We start from the raw sequence: 25,962 nt of genomic DNA, 5'->3' as shown, positions 1-25,962 counted from the left end.
ATCATCGACATCATCATCATCAGAATCAAGCCTCATCGTCATTGTTGGCATCACCCTTATCATTGGATTGGAACATGATGGCTACTGTTGGTAGCGGTTCGACTTCCGCGACGTGACAGCTACTGCCCAGGACTACTGCTGCATATGATGCAACGACTGGTGACCAGTTACTGCTCCACAGGCGACTACTGCGACCATGAGGGAGCTTTGGCAGCGAAGAGTTCTATTTTTTTTTTTACTATTTATATTTTTTAATTCAAATGAGGGTAATTTTAACGGAGGCAAAATAGATAGTTCTCAAAATGGGAGATTGATCCTAACCGTCCCTTGCGAATCAGTCTCTCATTCCGTATTCTTAATTTGAGGTGAATCCCATAATTTTGATTTTGATTTCCGCTCTTACTTTCTGAAGTAAACGTTGTTAATGATTATAATTCCTCAATTCAAAAAATAAACACATCATAAAAGAGTATATTATATGGTTCTATCTACAAGAATGATATATTTATATATTTAAGCTACTAACTGATATCTCATCAATAATTGATTGTCACATATGAGGTACTAATTAATTTTACAACCTAATTAATGAGTGAGACACAAAATATTGAGTAATACAAGCTATATCGTCTCCTTACGGGATTTTGTTCGTTGCTCACCGCCAAAGTACAATATAATCAATGATCTTCTTAAATAATATTTTACAAAGCTTGGACCTTCTTAACAGGCCGAAGCTCATTCAGCCCATTCTACATCAAAAGTTGTGCGTTTTAAACCGAATCATAACATAAAACCAGCTCATTCATCTTTTGCCCTTTTTTCTTTTCTGGCTGACTCAGCCCATTTACATCTCGCTTCTCTCGGCTATTTTATTATTCTTTTTAACTCTTATTTTGCATTTCAAAAAAAAAAAGGGGAGAAGGCTGTTAAACCCCATATGTTTAGGGAAAGAGACGAAAAAATTCCTTATGTTTCAAAAATCATTCAGATCCCTATTTATTGACTGATTCTGTTTATTTTAATTGAAAAAATATTTTTTAACATATAATTACTATTATGCCCTTCTAGCGTACCAGTCAATATATTAGCTTATTAATCCTTTCCTTTCATGAAGTCGATGAGCCCGGAGAGTGAAAATGGTGGCTTCTTGACTTTACTTATAAACAGCCTTGGCTAGTTGGCTTGGCTGCCCAAGCGGCAAGACCCTTTTTTTTTTGTTTCAATTTTATTTATTCATTCGTTTGCTTTTTATTTTTTTATTCTGAAATTTAATTGCTCTTCGTTTTGGGATTGAGAGATTCTGTTGAATAAGAGTTTGATCAATAGATGTATAAGGTGAAGGTATGTTAAAACCAAAACCAAACGACAACAGCAATTGGGTGTGTTTGGCAAAGATCAATTACAGAGGAAAGAAAATGCACAAAAATCAACTAAAGAGGCTACCAAGAGAAATAACATGGGCTTTGCTAAGGCATTTGCAAGGAAATTTTAACGTTAAGAAAAGGCATGATTCATTTTTAAAGAATAAAACTCTATTAAACTAACGGCTTTGGTTATGTTACGTGATCATATAACACACATGATTCTTCCACAATCGTTGGATTTTGATCAAACGATTGTGAAAAAATTGTGTATCTTATATGATAATGTAAGATAACAATCTCCTCTCTTAAAAAAAAAAAAGATAACAATCTCCTAAACTAATATATTGACCTGTGAGGAATGCAATGGTTATTATGAGTTAAAAATATATTTTCAGTTAAAGCAAATAAAATCGGTCAAAAAATAGAGATTTAAATGTCTTTTTAAAAACATCGAAAATTTCTTTATTGCTTCCCCCAAAAGTCTTTGAAAAAATTAAAATCAAAGCAGTCAAAACTGACGAATCAATAATATAAAAACGTTGGAGGTAGGGAAGGGGAGTGGATGCGGTGCCCGGTGGCCGTTGCTGTCCATTTGCTGGACACAAAGACACGGTTTAGTGGCTGAAATATATTGAACTCATATGTGATGTGGAGAACTGTTGACGATACATACAAAGTGGTCCTTGCAAATGCAATAATTCACCTAATAAGGCTTTAACTACGAATTGGCATTGGCCCCAACACCATCCACAAGTTTATCCATAGCGCTATGTTTTATTTGTTGCTTACTACGAGTTAAAAACAACTTTGATATCGACACATTTGTTCAATTTTATCAGACTCCCATATAAGTCTTAAACTTTACATATATATATATATATATATTAGCCTTTAAAATTACATTATTTTTCACATTTCCATTGAGCCTTTAGATTATATATAAATGAATGGTAAGATTAGATTAATAGCTGTAAAGAACATTCAATAATAACAAAACATAAAAAATAAAAAAAGCAAGGAAACAAAAGAAGTTTATCATCCATTACCTTGGCCATTAACAAGGGGAAGTGCGAGTTTGAATGTTTTTCAAAGAGGGAACAATCAATTTTCATATTTCCTTAAATTCTTATGATGACACAAACTTTGATTTTATTCGATGATTCTGGTTTGGTAAAAAGTTGTGCAAGAGAGGGGAGGAGAAAAAAATAAATAAAAAAGTAAAGATAACCTACGGATCACATGAGGGAGAAAGAAGATAAAACAAAAGTCACATGAAATATTTAGTACATCTCATTAAATCTTCATCATCCATTTACATATAATCCAAAGGCTCACAAGAAATGTAAAAAACAATGTAATTTTAAGGGGCCATTGATCTGCCCCTTTATATGTGTTATACATTATAAACTTGTCCTGTATATATTTTTATTACTATAAAGTGATTATAATTTAATAGATTTTTTTTTATACACTGATATATTACAACCTTGAGGGCATGGGTTCAAGTCTCAGTACAGAGTCAGCGCTGAGAGTTGTCTCTCTGTATAATGGGAGTTAGTTGACTCCCCACATTGGGGTAAGATCGATTTCCCTCCAATATTAATAGTGAGGGGAAATGTTCCTTTAGTTTAGTGGGGATTGATATTCAAGCTGTGTTGTAATAGAATTACTCACAAAAATCATTAGTTTGACTTAGCTATCATTAGTCCAAGTAATATAAAAATAAAATATACACTTCATTAATCTTATACAATTAGGGATGTGCAAATTCATCTTTAAAATCTAAATGTTTGGATCATCTTCAATGTCTTTTTCTCAATGCAATTTCTATAAATATTATATAATGATTTGATAATAATTCTAAAGAATAAATTATTATCTCAAGCAATTTTTAAAAAATGTTTTATTCTATTTTAAATCTTTAATGTGACTTTGTATATATTTTTTGTAATGATTTACATAAATAGTTATTATTATGTAAAAAAAAAATCTTTAAGACGGAAGGTAGAATAACTATAACTTATTAAAATATGAAAAAAAAATTATTCATAATTTGTCTAAATTGAGACTATAATTTTTATGACTACATAAAAATTATTCCTACATGAAGAGTACTGTTATATAGAGATTTTATAACATATGATGATGATTATTATTATTATTATCATTATTATTATTAAAAGTTTAAAAAAGTTTTATGATTCAAAAATAATAATAATTTTTTAATTACAAAAATAAAAAGTATAAACATAGGTTTAAAGAGGAAGCGGATACAGTCGACGGAGGAAAAGTCGCGTTCGGGATCAAAAGCGTGGCGCCAAATGTCAACACATCAAGCTTAGCGGGAACTTTAAAAGTCTTAATGCATTTCTCTGTACATATTAGACCTCAAATTCCAAGGCAATAAACGGCCACACGCATGCCACGCTCTGCCGCTAAATTTACGCCACGTGGCTGAGAAAAGACGAATCTCAATGGTTACCTTTCTGACGATATTGTCAATATCTATCTGCGATTCACTCTCATTGGTTCGTGTGTATAAGGAAACAAAAGCTGTCACGTGTATCATTATTTAAGTTCTCTAGCCTCACCTTTTTAATTCATTTTTTAATTAATTTATTGTACTAATTATTTGTTTGATTAATCTAATAAATTCTTTTATCTTTTTTTTTTATAAGAATAAATTCATTTATCTTAAACATGTGGTTAATACTACTTAAATTAATGCCCCAAATTACATCACGTGAGTGCACATTTGGCTCGTGACGGCTTACGAGCCAGCTTCGAAGTTCCGCCAAATGAACTACACTAGAGTGGCTGAAATGGTATAAATGTTTTTTGTTTTCTGTTTTCTTATTTTTAAATAGATATTAAATATATTTTAATTTTTAAAACTTTGGAAAATTGTGCCCTTAGATTCTATAACGTATAAGCTTTTCTAGCTTTCCGTTTAGAGCTAACGTTTTTCAAAAGGGAAACGATTGCTATTGATAAATCTGAAAGAGATGTAGAATACCGGGAGTGGTCCATGGCAACTAGCCAAGTATGAAGAAGATCTCTCTGATAACTGAGAATCAAAGGATCATCAGCGTGATGGGCATGGAGATTTTGAAAGCGCTGGACCACGTTATAAAAGCAGACCCACACAACATATTAAAAAAATAAGGTAATAATTAAGAAGCATGTTATGTTATCCGGAACACATAAGAGTAAAACAACTATCAACAACTGGGGCTCACATAAATCGTAATTGCATTGCAGCACTTTTGTCATTATCTTACGTCCCCTTAATTAAAAAATTGTGCTTCATGATTCATACATGACACATCTATCATCTTTTCCCCCTTTTTTAATTAATTAATAATAATAATAATTATTATTATTATTTTTAGAGAAAAACTTGATTGGCGGACAAATCACTTTATGCCTTTATCACAAAAAAAAAGCTTTCCATAAAGTTGTTTTCACTAAATTCTCTTACCATCCGTTAGTTGAGTTTGTATTAGAAGTAGAAAAGCCCGGAAAGAAAAATTGAAATAAAGAAAAAAATATAATTTTTTGAAGTAGCTTTATTTTGTATTAATTTTGTTGTTTCAAAAAATCAATGTACATATACGCAGAACAAAAACAAGTGTACATAAAAGAAAAATAAGTAAATAAAAGAGAAACGTTAAGTAAAAATAAGATAAAAATGAAAAATCAACTTCAGACGAATACGAGACAGGCGTTAATTTAGATTTTAGAGATTCTACTGTCTCTGGCAGACAGGCTGCGCCGTAAAATCCCAAAGCCAGGGCGCAGCCGTTGTAGCCGCGTAAAAATTTCATATGTATTTTATTTCGCCATTTACCCTTAATTTTTTTTTAAATTCATTTTCGGAATTACAAATAAGAAAGAAAATAACGTATTAAACAAGCACTGGTTGGGTGAGATTTTTTTTCTTTTTTCTCGTGTTGCTTTTTTGTCTCTCCTCCACTTCTGCTTGCAATAATAACAATGTCTTAGCGGCAACCATCACTAAATTTTCCATTTAAATTTCCACCACCTGCCCCTGCAGATTCCGAAAATTTCTCATTAGTCCTTCTTGGTTCCAAGTAATTATCATCACTTCACCAAAATATCTTAAAAATCTCAGTGCATGTTTAGCTCCGACGGAGATTCTAACAAACACGAGTCTCGACTTACTGAACAAGAAGCGGGATTTCTAAATTTGACGAAATAAAGTCGATTTTTCTTTTTATAATTTAAGTGTTGCTAATTTGTAATTTTCTGGTCCTGTTTTTGGTTCTTGCAAGTTCTATTAGCTGACAACAAAATTTATTTTGGCAGCTCCTGTTTTGGTATATTTTAGCCTAAATTACAAGCAGATTTTACTTCCAAAAACAGCCAGGTAATTTGTGTATCTTGCGAGATTTGTTCGCTGAATTGAGATCTGGTTGATTTCTGTTTTTGTTTGGATAAGTACAACAGACACACTTTCCGCTATTTGTATTTGAATTTAATGTACGCGATTGTTATAAGGCAAGTTTATATAGCAGAATCTCTGGCTGTTTAATGGTATAATTGTTTCCACAAGGTTATGATAATTCCTTTCCTAGAATTCTATAGACTCTTGCGGTTTATTTTATAGTTCCATTGTCATACATAGATTGGCTTGTGAATCTGAACGAATTTTAACTTCGTGAGAACTCAGTGATTGGTTACAGTGTTATTGATAAATATAGGCATGCAAATTTGGGGCTAAAGTCTGATTAGACAGTTAATGTTAGTTTTCTTTTAACGATAGATAAAAGATCTTTGATGGATTGGTGCTTACGTCCTTTGCCCTCTCAGTCAATTAGATGCAGCATGCTTCTCTAACTGCTCTGCCCTATGATGTCCCTGTTCTTTTTTATTTTTTTCAGGCAAAAATTGGTTTGATACAGGAGTGTTATAACTAATAAGCTGACCTAGTTGGTCAATTAGGTGACCTTAACTGTAGTTGGGGAAATTCTAAGCTGAGCAAAGAAATGCTGGCAGCTTGCATTCAGCTGGAATGAAGAACTCGCAGGTTCTATTCTTTTTTTTACTTTGGATTTTTATACAGTTTTTGGCTTTCAATATTTTTTTCCCCCCCATTGTTGCTTACAATGATTTTTTTGTTTATCGGATCTTGAGTACAAGATATAGTTCTTAAAGATCTAGATGATTTGAAAACTGTTGCTATAAGTTGCCTGAATTGAAATCTAAGTTATTTTTACTCTTTCTATAATATGAAATCAACGAGTCTTGCCTTTCAATCCTTTCTGTGGTGCATTGTTTCTGTTCTTATCTTTATTACGTAAGACCTACTGCTTGTCACTGAGTCGAACAAAATTTACTGGTTTGTAGAGCACCCAAGAAATACAATCGTCGACCCAAGTTTCACATGAATCCCAAAGTGACCAACAGAACAACCAAACAACAGAGGCTCCTTTGGCAGATTCTGGTTCAATATCTGCTTCGAGTAATGATAGCAGAAAGGTTTCACGCCAAGATATTGAACTTGTAAGAGTATCTTTTTCTTTCTATATTTGATGTTTTAGTTTGTTTCTTTAATATCTTTATTTGTTTGTTATGATTTATGTAAAATGGTGTTCAGGTCCAGAACTTAATAGAACGGTGTCTACAATTATATATGAATAGAGACGAGGTGGTGAAGACCCTCTTGACTCGTGCAAGGATAGATCCTGGATTTACAACTTTGGGTAGTCTCTTAAACCTCTTTATTCTTGTTTGCTAGCCTACTTCAGTGTATCATTTTATGAATTGTTCATATCATTTAGTTTTCTGCCTTGTCTTTATAATATCGGAATATCAAAATATTAATGGAATAAGCTACCATGAAATATGTCCTGGTTTTTCTTTTGAAAGTTGCGGTTAATTAGCTATTCAGAACTGATTTGCATTTTCTTCTTCAAAGTTGAAACAAGGTTTCAATTCTGATAAATCTTTATCATTGTTCTGGTTAATTCAGTGTGGCAGAAGTTGGAAGAAGAAAACGCTGATTTCTTCAGGGCCTATTACATAAGGCTGAAGCTAAAGAAGCAAATCCTTTTATTCAATCATTTGCTTGAGCATCAATATCATCTCATGAAGTATCCAGTACCCCAAAAGGTTCCCCTGGCTCCCATGCAGAATGGGATTCATCCCATGCCCGGTAGGTTCTTCATGATATAAATATACATGGAGAAAATCACCCCTGTTATTTTATAGAAGAAAAAAGTAATTTTTATAATCCAATTCTTTACGTAATTATGGGTGCCAAATGGCACTTAATTTGGTGAAATTCAGTTATTCTATCTTAATTATAATTTAATACTACATCCTTTATTAGAATGCAAATGCTATTCTACTTGAGAATACAAAGAGCATGGTCTCAGCAGTCAATAGCAGCATCTGCTTTTCTTTTAAGCTAAGAATCTTGCATAAACTTAAATGAAACATCATTAGGATTATTTTTTCCTCTTTGAGGCTGGGCGATTCAAGAGCATGCAACGTTTTTCATTTTTATAACTTCCAAAGTTGCTCTGAGTGGTATTGATATCCTCAACATCTGAACTCAAGAAGATAAGCTGGGAATTTTCTAAAGAGTTGAATATTTTAGTGTTCAAGAATATTTCTTTGAAGGAGTAAATATTCTTATGTATGAATATTTTTATAGGTTTAACATTTTTATAGGTTTAACAGGTATAGATAGATTAATTTATGGTTGTCGTTGCTCCTTTTCACTTTAACATTATTGGTACTCAATGCCACTTGTTTGCAGTGCAGTTAACAACTTACCTATGGGATATCCTGTCCTTCAACAACCTCCAATACCAGCAGCAGGCCAACCCCATCTTGAGTCCATGAGCAGCGGAATCTCAAGTTGTCATGTGGTCAATGGAGTTCCTGCACCAGGCAATTTTCATCCAATGCGAATGAATTCTGGGAATGAGTGAGACACTTGACGTCTTAACTTAAATTTCTTATTTAATCAAATTTTCTCCTCTATTTTTTCCCAACTCATGCTAGGCACTCAGATTTTTGTTCTTTGAAATCATTTTGTTCCTGGACAATTTATCTACGGATGTCCTTGTAAGTATTTCATATAGAAAAGTATGGAGTGCTAAAACAGTATGTGGTCATATTTGAAACACAAATGAACTGTTATGTCCATTTGATGGCATTGAAAAGTACTCTAGCAAAATATTTGCCTTTTGGAGTGATCATACATGGGTTGTACATGCAGCTTAGTTTTGCCTTCAAAGTGTATAATATTTACAGTATGCTTAATGACACTGGTTTACCTCAATGTTACAAGTGTAAATCTTAATGTTCCTTTTCTTCTTAATCATTGTAACTTTAGCTAAGCAGCTTTCTTTGTTGTAGTATGGTGATGGACACCAGTGCAGCCGAAGTAGCTCCTGTTATTCCCCCTAGCAGTGGCGTGTCATCCATGTCAGAGATGGCCATGAGTCCAACATCAGTGGCATCTAGTGGTCATTTTCCCTTCACTGCATCAGACATGTCGGGAATGGGTATGGACACGGGTGCACTTGATACAACGTTTACATCTGATGTGGCAAGTACTGTAGGATTGCAGCTTGGACAGGATGGAGGGGCTGGAAACTCCAGAGATTCCCTTAGATCACTTGATCAAATCCAGTGGAATTTCAGTCTCTCAGATTTAACAGCTGATTTGTCAAACTTGGGCGGTAAGTTTTACTTTGGATTCAGTTCAGTTTAGATTTAGTTATGTCTGGTTATAGATATGAAATGCGACTAAATCTCATTTATATTTTAAAAATATTATCATTTTCTTTTTCTATTATGTTTATAATTCTGTAATGATGCTTTGCCATAAATTTGTTTGGCACTTACGCAGATTTAGGAGCTCTTGGAAACTATCCTGGGTCCCCTTTTCTGCCCTCTGATTCAGAAATTTTGCTAGACTCTCCAGAGCAAGACGATATAGGTAATTGGTGTACCATATGAAATCTTTCTTAAGTTATGTATAGTTGGTCACACACTGATACGTTTACCTTCTTTCAGTAGAGGAGTTCTTTGTTGATTCGGTCCCTGGCCCTCCATGCTCTCAGTCAGACGAAGAGAAATCTTAGACTAAGGTGAGGCCAGCTCTTTGAAACTGGTAGGATAGGGCAAGGTCAGATCAATAAAATAAGCATCTGTCATCAGCTTAGTAGGCAGTCTAGCTGTAGTAGTCTAGTCTAGTCTAGTTGACATTAGAATGCAATAGGAAAGGAGCAGTGTTCTCATTAGTTGTTTTTTTTTTGTTGTTGTTGTTTCTTTCAGTTTGTGGATATGGGCATTTTAATAAGTGGAAGATTGAAGATTAATTTTTTTTTTCTGTTGTTTTTCTTTAAAAGAAAAAAACATGTAGTTTGGATATGCTGGCAAGATCCTTGCTAATTTAACCCTTTTTACCCTCTCCAATGAGGCTGTGATCTAGCTGATGTGCCCAAAATGCAAAGGATTGAATAGTTAACTCTAGAAATAGAGGCGATTTTCATATGTAATGGCAAGTTTGGCCTTGATATTAAATATCCATGGAAGAGAAGTTGATTATGATAGGGTACCGGGGGAACCATCACATAGCGACGAGCCTAATTCGTTTCTCGTCTGTTTGTGCTATTTGGTTTTGTTATAATGAGCTCAGGACAGAAGTCACCGAACCTTCTATCATTGATCATCCTGAAGTTTTACTTGTGCATGTCTAACAATTTGCTTGCGTTTCTCGATTTGATCGAGCATTCTCAACCTGATAGCGGTCAAATTTCATTTCAGAATTTTGAGATATTATCTCCCAAAGAAAAAAAAAAAGAGAACTTACGAAAAGCTAGGTCAAAGAGATATTGCCCTTTTGGAAATTAACAATTCTGCAATGTGATTATGATTTACGATGCAGGTTTGTATAAGTTGCATTTAGTCATAAGTTATATTTAGTGTAATTTACATCTCATTAAAAAATAGGTAAAAGTAACTAATTAGAATGTGGGATTAGGATTTTGTTTTGGCTTATCTTTAGAGTATAAGCTACATTAAATATAATTTAAGAAGACCCTTAGGATGCATATCATCTTGGATTTGGAACCAAAAAGAGATTTGACTTCTGGCAATGCTACCTCACTTTCTGAACACTTTCAGCAGGTATGTTAAAAGTAACTTGCCATGAGTCTTGGCTTCTTGATATATATCATATGTTATTTACGAGGATAAGTGTGCGATTATGCACATGTAAAGTTATTATTATGGGAATTAACTTGTGGATGTCACAATCCCCAATGACAGCTTGAGACTCGCACGGTCGCGTACTATGAAGTACGCGACTACATTATTAATTTTGTGAAGTGCAGTGAAGGGACCCTTGCGTTTTCATTTACATTTTCTGGAGTAATCGTAAGGGCCAGATTAGAAATGTTGTATTTTTTAAAATAATAATTATTAGTTGTGTTATATAAATAATTAATTGTGAAGAAAATTAATTAAGTATTTGATAAATTTTGTTTTTAAAAATACTGTAATTTTTTAAAGTAATTATTGGTGTTTGGTATATTTTATTATTAAATTGTTGTGAGAAAACAAATAATTAATAAAATGTGCATAATGTAGGATGAGATTTATTTACACATATAGAAACATGTACATGCAATATTTTTAAATTTTGTATTATAATAATTTTAACTAACAATAAAATTTATACTATATTGCCGTATAAAGAACTTTTGATGTAATGTAAAATATAAAGAAGAAATAGGGTAAACGAAAGGAGTACATTAATTAAAATAAAAAATTATTAAAATATTGATTTTGTTTCCAATTTAAATAGGAATAATTTTGGGTTTAGATAATAATTGTAAGGATATTTATGAGATTTTATTAAAGGAGAAAATTGATTCTCAAAAACAGAATTTAAAAGTTACTTCTTTTTTGTTTTTTAAAATCAGTTGTAGAGTGGTTGATTTTGACAAAAATGATTTTGATTTTTTTTTATTAAACACCAAAATTAACTTTTAAATTTTCAAAATCACTTTAAAACTTTCTAAAAACAATCCCAAACGGACCCTAATGGTAAATCAATCAAAAGTAGAGAAGATGTTAATTGGGTCAAATAATTACTTCTATTCTATTTTACTATCATTATTGTGGTGTGTGCTAGAAGAATATCTAAATACATGGCACTGAAAAGTAAATCGAGAAAGAAAACAACGCTGTTATTTATCTCGAGTTAAATCCCGGGTCAAACTCCAAAACTAATGCAAACGACGCCGTTTCAATTTTTTTTCCCTTTCATTCTCCTTAAAACGACGTTGTTTTGGCTTAGTTAAGGCAAAAACAACGGCAGCCTCAAATTCCTTTCTCTTCCTCTTCGCCTCACAACCATTCTTCTATTTCTCTGTAAACAACTGCTTTCTCTTTCCCTTCATTTCACAGCCATTCGCCTTCTATTTCTCCGTAAAACTATGAAGAGAATGTCGTTGTATTTGAAAAATTGAAAGGCAAGAAGAGAAGCCATTTCTTAAGAACTCAGGAACATTCAACCCTTGGGAGATGCGTAGGTTTCTTAATTTTGACCAACCACCTGATTGATGACTCTGATGCTAAGCTCATTCACCTGACCTGGCAATTGCTCCTAAACTTAAATCAAATGTGTTCCATATGCTAAGAATTTGATCTCTAATTCACTGGCAAACTCTTGCACTGCTCTGCCTGTTACATACTCTTCAATCCTTGGAAAATTTTGAGGAACTAGTCTTTACCACCCACCATTAGTAGCGCTTGAACTTTCAAGTGTTGGGACGCTGATTGTGCACACGGTGTGAAGCAATATAAAATTATAGCGGAGGCCTAGGCACAACTTCAATCAAAACTGATTATTGATATTAGAATTTTTCTTTTTCTTTTCTTATCTTGTATAAGGCGAGCTTGGTTTTGAGCTGTTTACAATCCAGTCCTGGCAGCCACCATCACGCATAACCAGCCGTCGGCACCACCACCACCGACAGCCATCACGCCTGGCAGCCACCTTGTTCAAGCTTTCTTTTTTGCCTTATTTAAGCCAAATCATATCACTTATAAAGAAGATAAAAGCTTAAGGGTTTTGCCCAATCGATTTTGTCGTTGATATTCTTGAAATCAGTTTTCTCTAAGCTAATTTGGTTTTGTGGCTGAAATGAAGATGAAGAGAGAGCAATTGAGGCTGATGTTAACTAAACAAAACGACGTCGTTTTAAGGTGAATGAAAAAAAAAAGATGAAACAACCCGGGGTAAATAACATTTTTCCAGAAAGAAATGCCACGGCAAATATTCTATTGATGGTCAAAGTATCTTTGCATCATGAGCAAAAGAGTCACAATCGCTGTCCTGCCATGCCTGCGGATAGACCAAATTAGATAAAACTCTCTACCGTGTGCATGCATCTCTATGTGTGTGTATAGGAGAAAGTTCCCTTTATATAAATTTTTTCTTGGAAAATGTTAATTTTTTTATTCATCATATTCATTTAATCCACTGGAGATGAGTAAATATATAAATACTATTTGGCAAATGTTATGTTACAATTAATGTAACATACACACTCAACAACAATCACATAAATTGTGTGGGCCCATTATTTATGTGGTTGTTGTTGAGTGTGTATGTTACATTAATTGTAACATAGGAGCTCCCATACTATTTTTATCTTTAAATTTCAAGAGCACGGCAAAAGGTTTTTGAAATGAGATTTTATTATTTTTTTAAAGAGTCACATCAATAAAAAAAATTAACAAGACTATTTAAATGATATTTTTTAAATAAAATTGTACATCTCTCTCTTCAATATTAAAGAAAATAATATTATGTCATTCTTTTCTTTAATATTGAAGAAAGAGAAATACAATCTTATTTAAAGATATTTATTTAAAAAGCTTTCTGAAGTCTTTAATTTAGTATTATATTATTTTTTATGTCATTATTCTTAAAGAGAGAGAAGTATTATAATATTTATTATTTTTGTAAAGGAAAAAGTTAAATAAAAATAATATAAACGTATTTTTTTTTGTAAGGTTTGTTGGGAGGTGACTTATTATTTTTTCACTCTTTTATTTGTCATATAAGTAAGCAAATAAATATTTGAAGAGTTAAATTAGAAGGCTCTTTTAATAAAAATTCTTCAAATGAGACTATACTTCTCATTTGAATCTTATTTGAAAAGCCACATCAACAATAAAGGTTTCAAAAGATTATTCAAATGAGATTATCATTCTTTCTATTCAATATTAAAAAGTGACTTCTTCATCCTTAATTAGTATTATATTATTTTTTATCTCATTATTGTTGAAGAAAGAGAAGTACTATAATTGCTATTATTTTGATTGAGGAAACAAATTGATTAAAATAACATATACTTGCTTTTATTTGAAAAGTCATTAGAAAAAAAATTATATTTTTCAGATAAGTGAGCAAATAAACATTTGAAGAGTAAAATTAAAAGAGTCTTTGATTATGCTTATCGGTGGGTTCAATGGATAAATAATGAAATTTTGAATTTATCTTTTTGCTTAAACATTTGATATAAATTTTGAGTAATTAATTTCATGTAATATAATTAGTAGGTGAATTGATTATTAAACGTTATTTTTTAATTTAAATATCTATCATCACTCAAATTTCGTACTAAATTATTAAGCTAAAATAGCCCCAGTTTTGTAAGCATATATTATTACTCATATTTCGTAAAGTCATAAGATTTTCCCTTTTTTGCATAGAGCATTATTAGAAGACTCTTCAATATGAGAGAGAAGGACAATCATTTTTGGAGAGTATTTTAAAGCTTTAAATCAAGTATTATATATTTTAGGGAAATTTACAACCGTCCACCTGTTTGTTTTGTCTTTTTCAAAAATACACAAACACTTTTTTTTTTTTTCAGCGCGCCACCTAAAGTTCACTTTTTATTGCATTCTTCCACTTCCGTCTAATTTCCGTTAGCAAATTTAACGGAATGACCTTTTTACCCCTCAAAATTACAATTTAACCCAAAATAAATAGAAATTGGAGATAAATTGGGTGGATTTAATTTTTTTTCAAAGGTGGATGCTAGAAATTGGAGGAAAATAATGTTTGTTGCTTGCTAAATTTAGAAAATTTGTATTTATTTTTTTGGAGGAAAATAGTGTTTATTACTTGCTAGATTTAGAAAATTTGTATTTATTTTTTCTCTTTCAAAAAAATAAATACAAATTTTCTAAATTTAGCAAGCAACAAACACTATTTTCCTCCAATTTCTAGCATCCACCTTTGAAAAAATTTAAATACATCCAATTTATCTCCAATTTCCATTTATTTTGGGTTAAATTGTAATTTTGAGGGGTAAAAAGGTCATTTCGTTAACATTCCGTTAAATCTACTAACGGAAATTAGACGGAAGTGGAAAAATGCAACAAAAAGCAAACTTCAGGTGGCGCACTGAAAAAAAAAAAAGTGTTTGTGTATTTTTGAAAAAGGCAAAACAAACAGGTGGACGAGTGTAAATTTCCCTATATTTTATCTCATTATTCTTGAAGAGAGAGAAGTGTGCTAATATTTTTGTAGAGGAAAGTTTAATTAAAGTAATATAAATTTATTATAACTGGAAGAGACTTTTGGGAGATGATTTACTAACTTGTAGAGTCATATCAACAAAAGAAATTCTGAAAGATTTTTCAAATAAAATTTTACTATTTATTTGAAAAGTTATATATAAAAAAAAAGAGTTTTCAAAGACTTTTCAAATGAGATTCTTTAGATAAATTTGTCATTCTCTCTCTGTGACTCTAAAATTGTTATTATTCTTGAAGAGAGAGAGAAGTGTTATAATTATTATTTTTTTGGTGAAGTAAAAATTTTAATTAAAATAATATAAACTTACTTTTATTTGAAAAATCTTTTGAGAGATGATTTATTTTTTACTTTTTTATTTACCACATGAATAATTAAGTAAGTGTTTAAAAAGTTAAATTAAAAGAACTTTTTAGCGATGCTTTTGAAATACAAGTGTGCAACCCAAGAGGGGGGGTGAATTGGATTTTTTAAAAATTATCCTAGTCAAACCACACAACAATTCAATCTAATGCCTTAATCAATTCGAAAATAATAAATTCAATGAAACACAATATTAAAAGAGTAAAGGAAGAGAAAACGAACACAAGGATTTTTACGTGGTTCGGCTATCCCCGCCTACGTCCACGCCTCCAAGCTCACCCGCTTGAGGATTTCACTATCCAAGCCTTTCCAAGGCTTCAACGATTACAATTGACTTCGAGATGTCAATAAACCTTTACAACAAGAGATTATATCTCCAATCTCTTTACCCCAAGTGTTTCCCACACTTGTACTCTCACAATTTGATGAGAAATGATAAATACAACAATGAATCTCTCTTTAAGAGTGGATATACAAATTGAAGAACAAAGATGATTTAAAGAATGATGATTCACGAAGTTGAAGCTCAATATATGTTGTGTGCACTTGTTCTTGCTTGTTGGAGATTGTTGGAGAGATTGAAAATGAGTTGGATTTGAGTTCTTATAGTTTGAGCTAAAAAACTAGCCGTTATGCACATTTTGGTCGTAACCGGATTACCAGTTATGGACAACCGGAATTCCGCTTAATGTTACCGTTACAGCCACAAATTTGAATTTCTGAACATCCGGATTTCCGCTTTGTCACATCCGGATTTCCGCTTACGCTCAGTAGCTTACTGCTCAACAACCGGATTTCCGTTTGTCAAGATCCGGAATTCCGCTTTTAATTCGGATAGATTCTGCCTCGAATCTGGACTTCCGTTTATCAGAAACCGGATTTCCGCTTGCTACAGTAACTGCTACAGTGAATATTTTCTCAAATTTATAGTTTGACCCCAAAACTTTATAAAACTATAATGTGGCCCAAAACGTTATGAAAGTTTGCAAAAATGTCCAATTTCAGAACTTTAGAATAATGCTTTGTCAATCCCACAACTTTCTGAAATTATGACTTTGCCCAAACTTTGTGAAATTATAGAATGGCCCAAAAACATTTAAATAGTTTCAAATAGGTCCAAGTCCGAAATTTAGAAAACTACTTGTTTATTTCAAAGTTTTCAAAATTCTTTCAATTAAACCATAAACTTTGAAAAACAACCAATTTCATAAAATCATTTTTTCATTAAATATGAAACATTTATAATATGAAAATAATGATTTATTTAAAAAGAATATTAAATAATTTGAGCTTAAAAAATTAATCATTTTTAATCTTGTTTGTTATCATCAAAATCAATATTATGGAAACATATATGTTAACAATCTCCCCCTTTTTGATGATGACAAACATTTCATGTATTTAAACAATCATTTTTCATAAAATCATTTTTTCATTAAATATAAAACATTTATAATGTGAAAATAATGATTTATTTAAAATATATATAAAAAATAATTTGATCTTAAAAGATTAATCATTCTTAATCTTGTTTGTTATCATCAAAATCAATATTATGGAAACATATATGTTAACAGCTTTACTATTAATCATTATTACTTTGTAGTTATTAATATCTTATTTATTTTTGCATTTGATTCACTCAATTGGTACAACACAAGAGCAAGGATGGCCAACTCACCTAATTCTAAATATATAATAATAATAATAATAATAATAATAATAATAATAATAATTAACAGTTAGGCTACTAGAAGTCCAGCATTACAGGATTCTGGGATTCCATTGCAACAATAACTTTCAGCTTTTCCACCTTTGGTCTGTTTGCCAACTGCTTTCATTTCTTACTTCGCCCGTTTAAAATATTTTGTTAAAATTCAAGAAAATCATTTTATATTTCTCAGGTTACGATTTTAGACTTTATTAAAGTTAAAAAAAAAAAATATTATACCCTATGATGTAATAGTAGAATAATATTATATTATCATACTATATGGCGTAATAATTTTTTCAAACTTTAACAAAGCCCAAAATCTTAAATCGGATAATTTCTATTATTAACAATACCAAATACATTCTCCTCTTCAACACATTTCTTCAAACTTTTAGCGATTTCTTCATAAACTTCGAAGTTCAATTTATTTTTTAAAGATGATTTTTTATTTTTTTTCAAATGCATTTGATAATAAATCTCTTTATCATAAACTAGTACTTAATTGAGTAAAACAACTCGTACCTCTCATTTTGAGTTAAGAGTTTGAATCTCCTAGTATTTTTCATGAGAGTAAATATTTTATTAATATTTCAATGCTAAGTTTCAATTAGATCCACATTGATGTTGGTTTCAATAGATCTTTGACAGAAATATTTTTAAGCTTAGTTTCAACTATAATACTTAAAGGTAAAATTCTAAATTTATATTATAGTGTGTGATGCCATAATATTAGGGATGATAATGGGGTAGGGTGGGGGTATGGAGACCTACCCCATTCCCCACCCCATTAAGTTTTTTTACCTCCATTCCCCACCCCATTAAATTTTTTTACCTCAATTCCCCACCCCATTCCCCAATAAATTTAGTGGGGTGGGGATGGCCGGATGGGGAATCCCTATGTGGGGAATGATTTTTTCATCCCCATCATATTCCTCATTTACCTATTTTATATTTTTATAGTAGGTATAAATACATAATTTTAGTAAATTAAAAATTAGAGACTTAAAATAAAATCATTACCATATTATAAAATATTTTTAAAAAAATATGTAAAAGTTTGAAATAATATCTTAAAAGGCTATCAAAACTGAAAAATGTTTGAAGAGAGCAACACCTTAAAAGAGAAAAGAAAACTTAACAATGTTTTAGAGTTAAAAAAAATTATTTTATAGGATTTTCTTTTATTCATATCATGTTTATATTACATAAAATAAAAAAATTATTAGTTGACATTATAGTTGATAAAATAAAAATTATTAAATAAGAATTAAAAAAATATTTATATATAATAGGGATTAGGGTGGGGAGTACAAAACCAAACCCCACCCTATTAAGAATTTGAGAATTATTTTTCCCCTACTCTCACCACATTCCCTCAAAATTATTCAAAAATTTTTCTATTTAAGGTGTCTGTAGAGGATTTTGCCATTCCTATGTCATATTTTATTTTTCTGGTTTACTTTGTGATGCCGTATAAGGAATGAATTACTTTATTATTTTTTTCTCAAAATAATTGAATCCCTAATAAGGAATGAACTTCTTTATTATTTATGTTAAAAATAGATTTTATTATGCAAAAAAAAAAATCATCTAAACCACAGGAGCTGATATTTGTAAACCCATCAATGAGCAACCCCCCTGTGGGACCGAACTTTAAGTCAAGGGAGCCCACGAGGGCCCACATTATTTCAGAAACAATTTCTTGGAGACTCGCGGGCAGGACTTGACTCTTCCGAAGTGGACTCCGTCTTTTATCTTTTCCTAGTTTTGAAATAATAACACAGAAACCCCTACATTTTATATTTTATCAATTTATATCAAAGATATCCCTATTCTGCAATCAAACCTAAATTACCTTACCTTATTTAATTTTAACTTCCGCAAATCACGATACAAAGAATAATTTCTGTAACATTATAGTTCTTGGTCATTTTAAGAAAAATAAAAAACACCAGTAAATTTTCATTGGTGGTTAGTATTTTTAATAATATTGATGATTTCAATTTGAGGTCAAATGAAAAAGTAAAATATGAGTAGATTTTTTTTAATAGGGAAAATATCCACCGTCCACCTATTTTTTACACCTTTTTCAAAAATACACAATTCCTTCATTTTTTGGCTGGAATCCACCCAAAGTTACATTTTTTTTCACTTTTCCACTTCCGTTTGGAATTCGTTAAGAAAACTAACGGAAACTTTAAAAAATGACCATTTTACCCCCAAAACGAAAATTACAATTTCACCTTAAAAATTACAAAAAATAATTAGATTAAATCTAATTATTTTCCCCATCGGTCAATAAATAAATTAATTCCATAACCATCAAATACATGTTTTTTTTTAAATATATCTGTAATTAGAATGCTAAATTATAATAGTAGTATTAAAAATAGCTCAATCTCACAAATCATCAATTGAATTTAAGATAAGTAGAGTTTTATTATTAATTGAGTTATAATCTCTAGTAGTTAAGATTTTTTTGTACTTCATTAAAGTACCAATAATGATATTCATCATTAAATCTTATTATTTTTGGTATTTTTTAAGGTGAAATTGTAATTTTCGTTTTGGGGGTAAAATGGTCATTTTATTAAGTTTCCGTTAGTTTTCTTAACGGACTCCAAACGGAAGTGGAAAAGTGAAAAAAAATGTAACTTTAGGTGGATTCCAGCTAAAAAATGAAGGAATTGTGTATTTTTGAAAAAGGTGTAAAAAATAGGTGGACGGTGGATATTTTCCCTTTTTAATATTGGTAGTGAAAATAAATTTTCGAATCAGTCTAAATAGGCTTTTGAATTGTATATTACATATATTTAAGATTCTCAGTAGATCATTAACAGTGTAACACACATTTGCATTGTAATTATTCCAAAAAAGAAAAATATTGAGGATCTATTTTATACAAATGTACGGACTTTACCCTCATTCGAATAAATAGAAAGATTCTGATACCCAAAGGTTATTACCCCTCAATGTGTTTCCCTCTCTTTGAGAACGCAGCCGGTAACTGTCATTAGAGGCTTGCACTCGCTCCACGAACTTTCTTCTTCGTTTACCAGTCGAAATAATTTCAGTTTTTTCCCCAAACATCTAACCCATTTCTTCTACTCCCCATCGGTCGTTAGAACAACAGGTACGTAAAAGCAACGCCAACAATTCTTTCTTCTTATGTTTATTCGATTTCTGTTTGGATCATAAGAAAACTTTGTGACCAAGAAACCACCGTTTCATAAAGCCAGAGCCCTTACTTCTTGGTTTTCTGGGTGTTTTTTACTTAAATAAATTTTCATGTGTTACTTTGTTCATTATCTTTGAAAACTAAACCTGTAAATATTTGACTGTTTTCCAGTTTGTTTTTTAAACTTAAAACTTTTGGTTGTTTTCTCTGTATTTGTGTTCGATTTGTCGCTTGAAATGGAAAAAAAAAAGGGAAACATATTTAAGTGCTATATATATAATTTTTATTCTCATAACAACAATTGTTAGGTATGAAGTAGATAGTGATCAAGGCATAATTATAAATTTGATAATGCAACTATTGGTACATCAATTGACCAATTCTTTTATAATAATCAGAGTATATATTTCACAAATAGTTATACCTATTGCATACATTAGTCTTAGTTTACTAGATTATATATAAAGTTGAACTTTTGCAGGCTTGGACTTCAAGATCAGAAGGAAGTTATGAATACCGAGAGAGTTAAATTTGTAAGGTTAGTTCCTTTTGCCCTTCAAATTTCTCTTTTTTTTTCCCTCCTTTTTTTGTTAAATGACCAATCTTGACTTATGCATGTCAAAATCGCTCTTCGTTTCCTATAATGAATGTACGAATTTTCATTATGAATTACAAATTTGTACCGTAATCAATTTATGTTTGTTCTCTTTCTCATATTCTTTTTCTGGGCTTGCCTCCTATTGATGAATTGGTTGAGGGAATTTGCTATGTCTATTGTTTTGTCCAGGTTTGACGATTGGAATTCAGAGAATTCTTATTCAGAACAGAAACCATCCAATGATGATGGATTTTATCCAAGAGTAATGAGACCAACTCTAAGTGCCGTTATGGATAGTATTCGGAGAGGATATGAAATGGGTTCAGAAAGAATTAAAAGCTGGAAGAAGCCATTGAGCTTTCGTTCCCATGTTATGCAATCTGAAAAAAAATCTGTCTCTGAGAAGAGAATTCTCGACCCACAAGGTCCATTTCTTCAGTGGTGGAACAAAATATTTGTGCTCTCTTGTGTAATTGCATTGTCAATAGATCCATTGTTCTTTTACATGCCAGTGATTGATGGCAAAAGGAAATGCCTTGGTTTGGATAAGACTTTGGAAATCACTGCTTGTGTCCTTCGTTCATTCATTGATACCTTTTACATACTACGCATAATCTTTCAATTCCGCACTGGGTTTATTGCCCGTTCTTCTCGAGTATTTGGTAGGGGTGAGTTGGTTGATGATCCTAAGGCTATAGCCAAAAGATACTTAATGTCATACTTCATTGTTGACATCCTTGCCATTCTTCCTCTACCACAGGTTTGTGTCCTTCCCTTATTACGAATTCATTTGTTTAATAGCTGGCATTTCATTTAGTTTTGCAATTTATAACAATGATTCCTGTTTCATCTTTTCCAGCTGGTAGTTTTAATTATCGTCCCTGCAGTGAAAGGCCCAGTTCCATTGGTGGCAAAGGAGATGTTGAAAACTATTATTTTCTGCCAGTATGTTCCAAGAATTGCTCGGATTTATCCACTGTACAATGATGTAAAAAGAACTTCTGGCATACTCACTGAAACGGCATGGGCTGGAGCTGCTTTAAATCTCTTTCTTTATATGCTAGCCAGTCATGTAAGTTGTTGCTTGTGATATATGTTTCTGTGACACCTTTGTAAGCAACCGAATGGATTTTTCTGATTGTTGAACAAAATGTGACATGTAGATATTTGGGGCTTGTTGGTACTTGTACTCCATAGAACGGCAAGATAGTTGCTGGCGTGATGTATGTCGGAAGTTGAATGATACGAGTAATTGTACTACGAATTTGTACTGTGGAGAATTCCATGGATCAAATAATACACTTCTGCACGGTTCATGTCCGTTTATAAGTCCAGATGAGATAAAGAATTCATCCATGTTCAACTTTGGAATATCTATCGATGCTCTCCAATCAAGGGTGGTGGAGGAACATGATTTTCCGAAGAAATTCTTTTACTGCTTTTGGTGGGGTCTGCGTAATCTTAGGTTAGTATGCACATATGATATGTAAGAAAGGTTTATTTGAAATGTGCTTCTGACTTGCTCTATCTTACAGTTCCCTGGGCCAAAATCTCAAAACAAGCACTTTTGTTGGGGAGGTTTTCTTTGCCATCTTCATATCCATTTCGGGATTGGTTTTATTTGCCTTACTTATTGGCAACATGCAGGTAATAAATTCTTTTTTGAAATAATGTTGTAAGCATATACACTGATCAGATATAAGCTTAACTCTCCTTGTGCATCTACTTTTCATTTAGATTGTCTAAAACGTCCATGTAACAATATGACGTCTTTAAATTATTCTGTCAGTAGTGTTCTCATTACTGAGATTATGCTCTCCTCTTTTGATCTGTTGCATAATTTCATTGACAAAAGCACACAAAATGGGTATTTTCATTCCAACATTTCTAAATGAATTTGCCATGGTGCGTGATTTGATGAACTGCTAATCATCGTTTCCTCTTCTGCTTTTGCAGAAATATCTGGAATCTACAACTGTAAGATTAGAGGAAATGAGAGTGAAAAGGCAAGATGCAGAACAGTGGATGTCCCACCGTATGCTCCCCGAAAATCTGAGGGACAGAATTAGGCGGTATGAACAGTATAAATGGCAAGAAACAAGAGGTGTTGAGGAAGAGGGTTTGCTTCGTAATCTCCCTAAAGATCTCAGAAGAGATATTAAGCGCCATCTTTGCTGGGATCTCCTAATGAGGGTGAGTACTTTGCTTAACCTTGTACTTAATTTTCACTCAGAAAGCAGAAGGTTAAATTGTTTCCACCACCTAACTCTTAGGTGCCAATGTTTGAGAAAATGGATGATCAATTGTTGGATGCAATGTGTGATCACCTCAAGCCAGTTCTTTACACAGAGAAGAGCTTCATTGTTCGTGAGGGTGATCCAGTTGAGGAGATGCTTTTTGTTATGAGAGGCAATCTAGTGAGTACGACCACTTATGGTGGAAGAACCGGTTTCTTTAATGCTGTTTATCTCAAGGCTGGTGACTTCTGTGGAGAAGCACTCCTTACATGGGCATTGGATCCTCAATCATCTTCCAATCGTCCTCTTTCAACTAGGACCGTACAAGCTTTAACAGAGGTTGAAGCTTTTTCTCTCATGGCTGATGACTTGAAGTCTGTTGCCTCTCAGTTTCGGCGTCTTCATAGCAAGCAGCTTCAGCACGCTTTCAGGCAAGTCTTTTTTGAATTTATTGCATAAATGACCGTTATAGCAGAGATGTTATAAAATATAATTACTATATATTGTTGCACACTTCACTTATTGGGGGAAGGTTTCAGGTTCCACTCGGTGCAGTGGAGGACATGGGCAGCATGCTTTATACAAGCAGCATGGCGCCGGCACAGTAAGAAGAAGCTTGCTCAATCCTTACAAGAAGCTGAAGACAGGCTGCAAGATGCTTTGGCAACAGAGGCTGGGGCTTTAACGAGCCTTGGTGCCACCATGTATGCGTCAAAATTTGCTGCCAATCTATTACACCCGTTGCGGTTGCGGCAGAATGGTTCCAGTGGCACTAGATTGCCGCAGAGATTACTGCCTCCACTAATTCCTCAGAAGCCAGCAGAGCCTGACTTCACTGCCAAAGATTGAGAATGAGGTGTACCTGTTGTAGAGAAATGATTTTAGTGATTTGACCCAAATGTAGTGTGTACATAATAACAATAACATCTGCCCTGCTACTACAGATGTGCTTTAATGTGCTCTTGCAGAGGAAGCTATCTTAGATAATTAATGGGGCAAATCCAGTCACATACTAGGTCTTAATTTATTAGTTTTCGAACAAACAGTATCTCAAATAATGCAGCTAAAAGAGAATGAATTTTGTGTGCCTGTTTTGGTTCTATTTTCTCCCTCCAAAATAAAAAAAAAAAAAACATGAAGAAGAGCAACTGTGGATTACATACCTCGAAGAAAGGCTCAAGTCAAAGGGTCGAATCCCTTTGGTCAACGAACAAAAAAGTCCCTCCCTTGATGTGTTCCTCAACAGTTATTTCTGGAATATCTAACGACTTGTTCTCTTGACCACTGAAGGAAGGAAGTGGATAAACACGGCAAGGCTTGTTACAAAAGAAAATGTAGTCCCGCTGTCCATATGCAAAGGAAAAATGGGATACATTCTTAATTAACGTGCACGTTGGGAAATCAGAATTAACCAATTTATATAATAAATTGAATATTCCAACCACTATCTTGTCAACATCCTACATTTATTTAGTTATCCATATAAGCGAGCGAGCCAGTGGCAAAGCAATGCCTGCAATTATTTGTTTCAACCAATATCTCAAATAGGTATCCAGGCATAAAATATTAGAAAGATTTACGAAAACTTCAGCAATTTCAAAAACCAAATGCTGCAGCTACGAAGCAATAAATCTTGTGCGCCTGTTTTGGTTCCTTTTTCTCCCTTCCAATAATCAATCGCAAGTAGAATTTTTCTGTGTGTATAAAGCGGCATGCACATTTTTCCCTGTACCTTCAATCAGTAACGAATGATTTGTCGCTCAAATCAAATCTTTATACCAAAACATGGAATTATTTGGATCAAAATGGTGAAAAAAGTCTTCCATTTCTTTATGGCAGATCCAACTCGGCTTAACAGTAAAATTTTGGATTTTCTTTAATATACAAATGTTATGTACTGAATTACACAATATAAATTGAAAAATATCCCTACACTAATTAAAATTCACCAAATTGCATGTCATGATATATACCTATATATTTACTCCTTTGTATTCTAGCTTTTACTATAAATGATCTAGTCACCCACAACATCTCTAAAATCCTTACACATTTATTATATTTTTATTATAATTTGTATTTTTTAAAGAAGCAAATCATAATTTTCTAATTTTCTTCTCTAGTTCTTATTGGGGGAACTTAACATAAGATTTTTAGGTATTTAATCCAAAAGACTAATTTTTTAGGTGGAGTGACAGTACCACCTTATAAACCTAAGTATCTTCCTTTTACTAGTCAATGTGAGACACAACTCAACAATTCAATATTAAATTTAAAAACTTTTTTTTTTAACTCATATCTAAATTTGTTATTGCGCCACTCTCTAATTTTACAATGTTAGCTTACTATCTAGTTTCTTTGTTTAATTTTTCATCGAGTATTGTATCCTTTTTTTTTGGTTTTTCAAAAGTTTGGATGAAGATGAGGAACCTCATCCACTAAACAACAATATTTGCTTATATCGTTTCGTTATTTCAACTCAAGTGATAGTGAGTGCAAACTGCATCTGAGACCAACCGAACTACACCCAAAAGGCAACCAATATTTTATCCTTTAAGAAGTCAATAATAAAAATATATAATCAAATTTTATTCTTGCAGCCCCCTAACGAAAGTTTTCAGGTTGCGCCAATCCAAAGAACAAACAAAAATGTTATGAAATTTCTTGTATATATTTCTCACCATGAGCTTTACAGTATTATCTTATATTATTGCATTTGCTTTCTATGTCTTATTTTAGTACTACATGCATCTGTTTCCAAGGGCAAAGCCATGTTTTTTTTAGGGTGGGCTAAATTTTGTTTTTAATTGTTATTGTCTATTGCCTTACGAAGTTGATTGCTAAGAATTTAAGTAGGCTAGGAATCGGTTACAATGTTCCTTTCAATTGCTTTGTTGTTGTACTA

General features: G+C 32.2%; 2 protein-coding genes across 9 annotated transcripts; both read left to right on the top strand.

Annotated features, from left to right (window-relative positions):
* Nucleotides 1-5,296: 5,296 nt before the first annotated feature.
* On the top strand, nt 5,297-9,724 carry LOC127898617 (uncharacterized). Of its 8 annotated transcripts, none has more exons than XM_052436813.1 (10): nt 5,297-5,458; nt 5,694-5,754; nt 6,330-6,414; nt 6,735-6,890; nt 6,985-7,090; nt 7,360-7,542; nt 8,157-8,322; nt 8,757-9,082; nt 9,253-9,342; nt 9,420-9,724. In XM_052436813.1, exons 3-10 carry the CDS (start codon nt 6,400-6,402, stop codon nt 9,485-9,487), a joined length of 1,110 nt encoding a protein of 369 aa, XP_052292773.1. In that variant the 5' UTR covers nt 5,297-5,458; nt 5,694-5,754; nt 6,330-6,399; the 3' UTR covers nt 9,488-9,724. The 8 variants fall into 8 exon arrangements, with proteins under 8 accessions (XP_052292773.1, XP_052292771.1, XP_052292772.1 ...); XM_052436811.1 differs by having other exon boundaries at nt 6,269-6,414; XM_052436812.1 differs by having other exon boundaries at nt 5,297-5,587.
* A 10,291-nt stretch (nt 9,725-20,015) lies between these two features.
* On the top strand, nt 20,016-24,159 carry LOC127898699 (cyclic nucleotide-gated ion channel 1-like). Its single transcript, XM_052436805.1, has 9 exons — nt 20,016-20,177; nt 20,704-20,760; nt 21,010-21,580; nt 21,680-21,892; nt 21,984-22,285; nt 22,356-22,467; nt 22,777-23,013; nt 23,094-23,488; nt 23,597-24,159. Exons 2-9 carry the CDS (start codon nt 20,732-20,734, stop codon nt 23,904-23,906), a joined length of 2,169 nt encoding a protein of 722 aa, XP_052292765.1. The 5' UTR covers nt 20,016-20,177; nt 20,704-20,731; the 3' UTR covers nt 23,907-24,159.
* The last annotated feature ends 1,803 nt before the right edge of the window (nt 24,160-25,962 follow it).

The sequence above is a fragment of the Citrus sinensis genome, chromosome 3 (assembly GCF_022201045.2).
Source record: "Citrus sinensis cultivar Valencia sweet orange chromosome 3, DVS_A1.0, whole genome shotgun sequence".
NCBI classification, from domain to species: Eukaryota; Viridiplantae; Streptophyta; class Magnoliopsida; order Sapindales; family Rutaceae; genus Citrus; species Citrus sinensis.
Note: the sequence above shows the minus strand (reverse complement) of the source record. Positions and strands in the feature narration are given on the sequence as shown.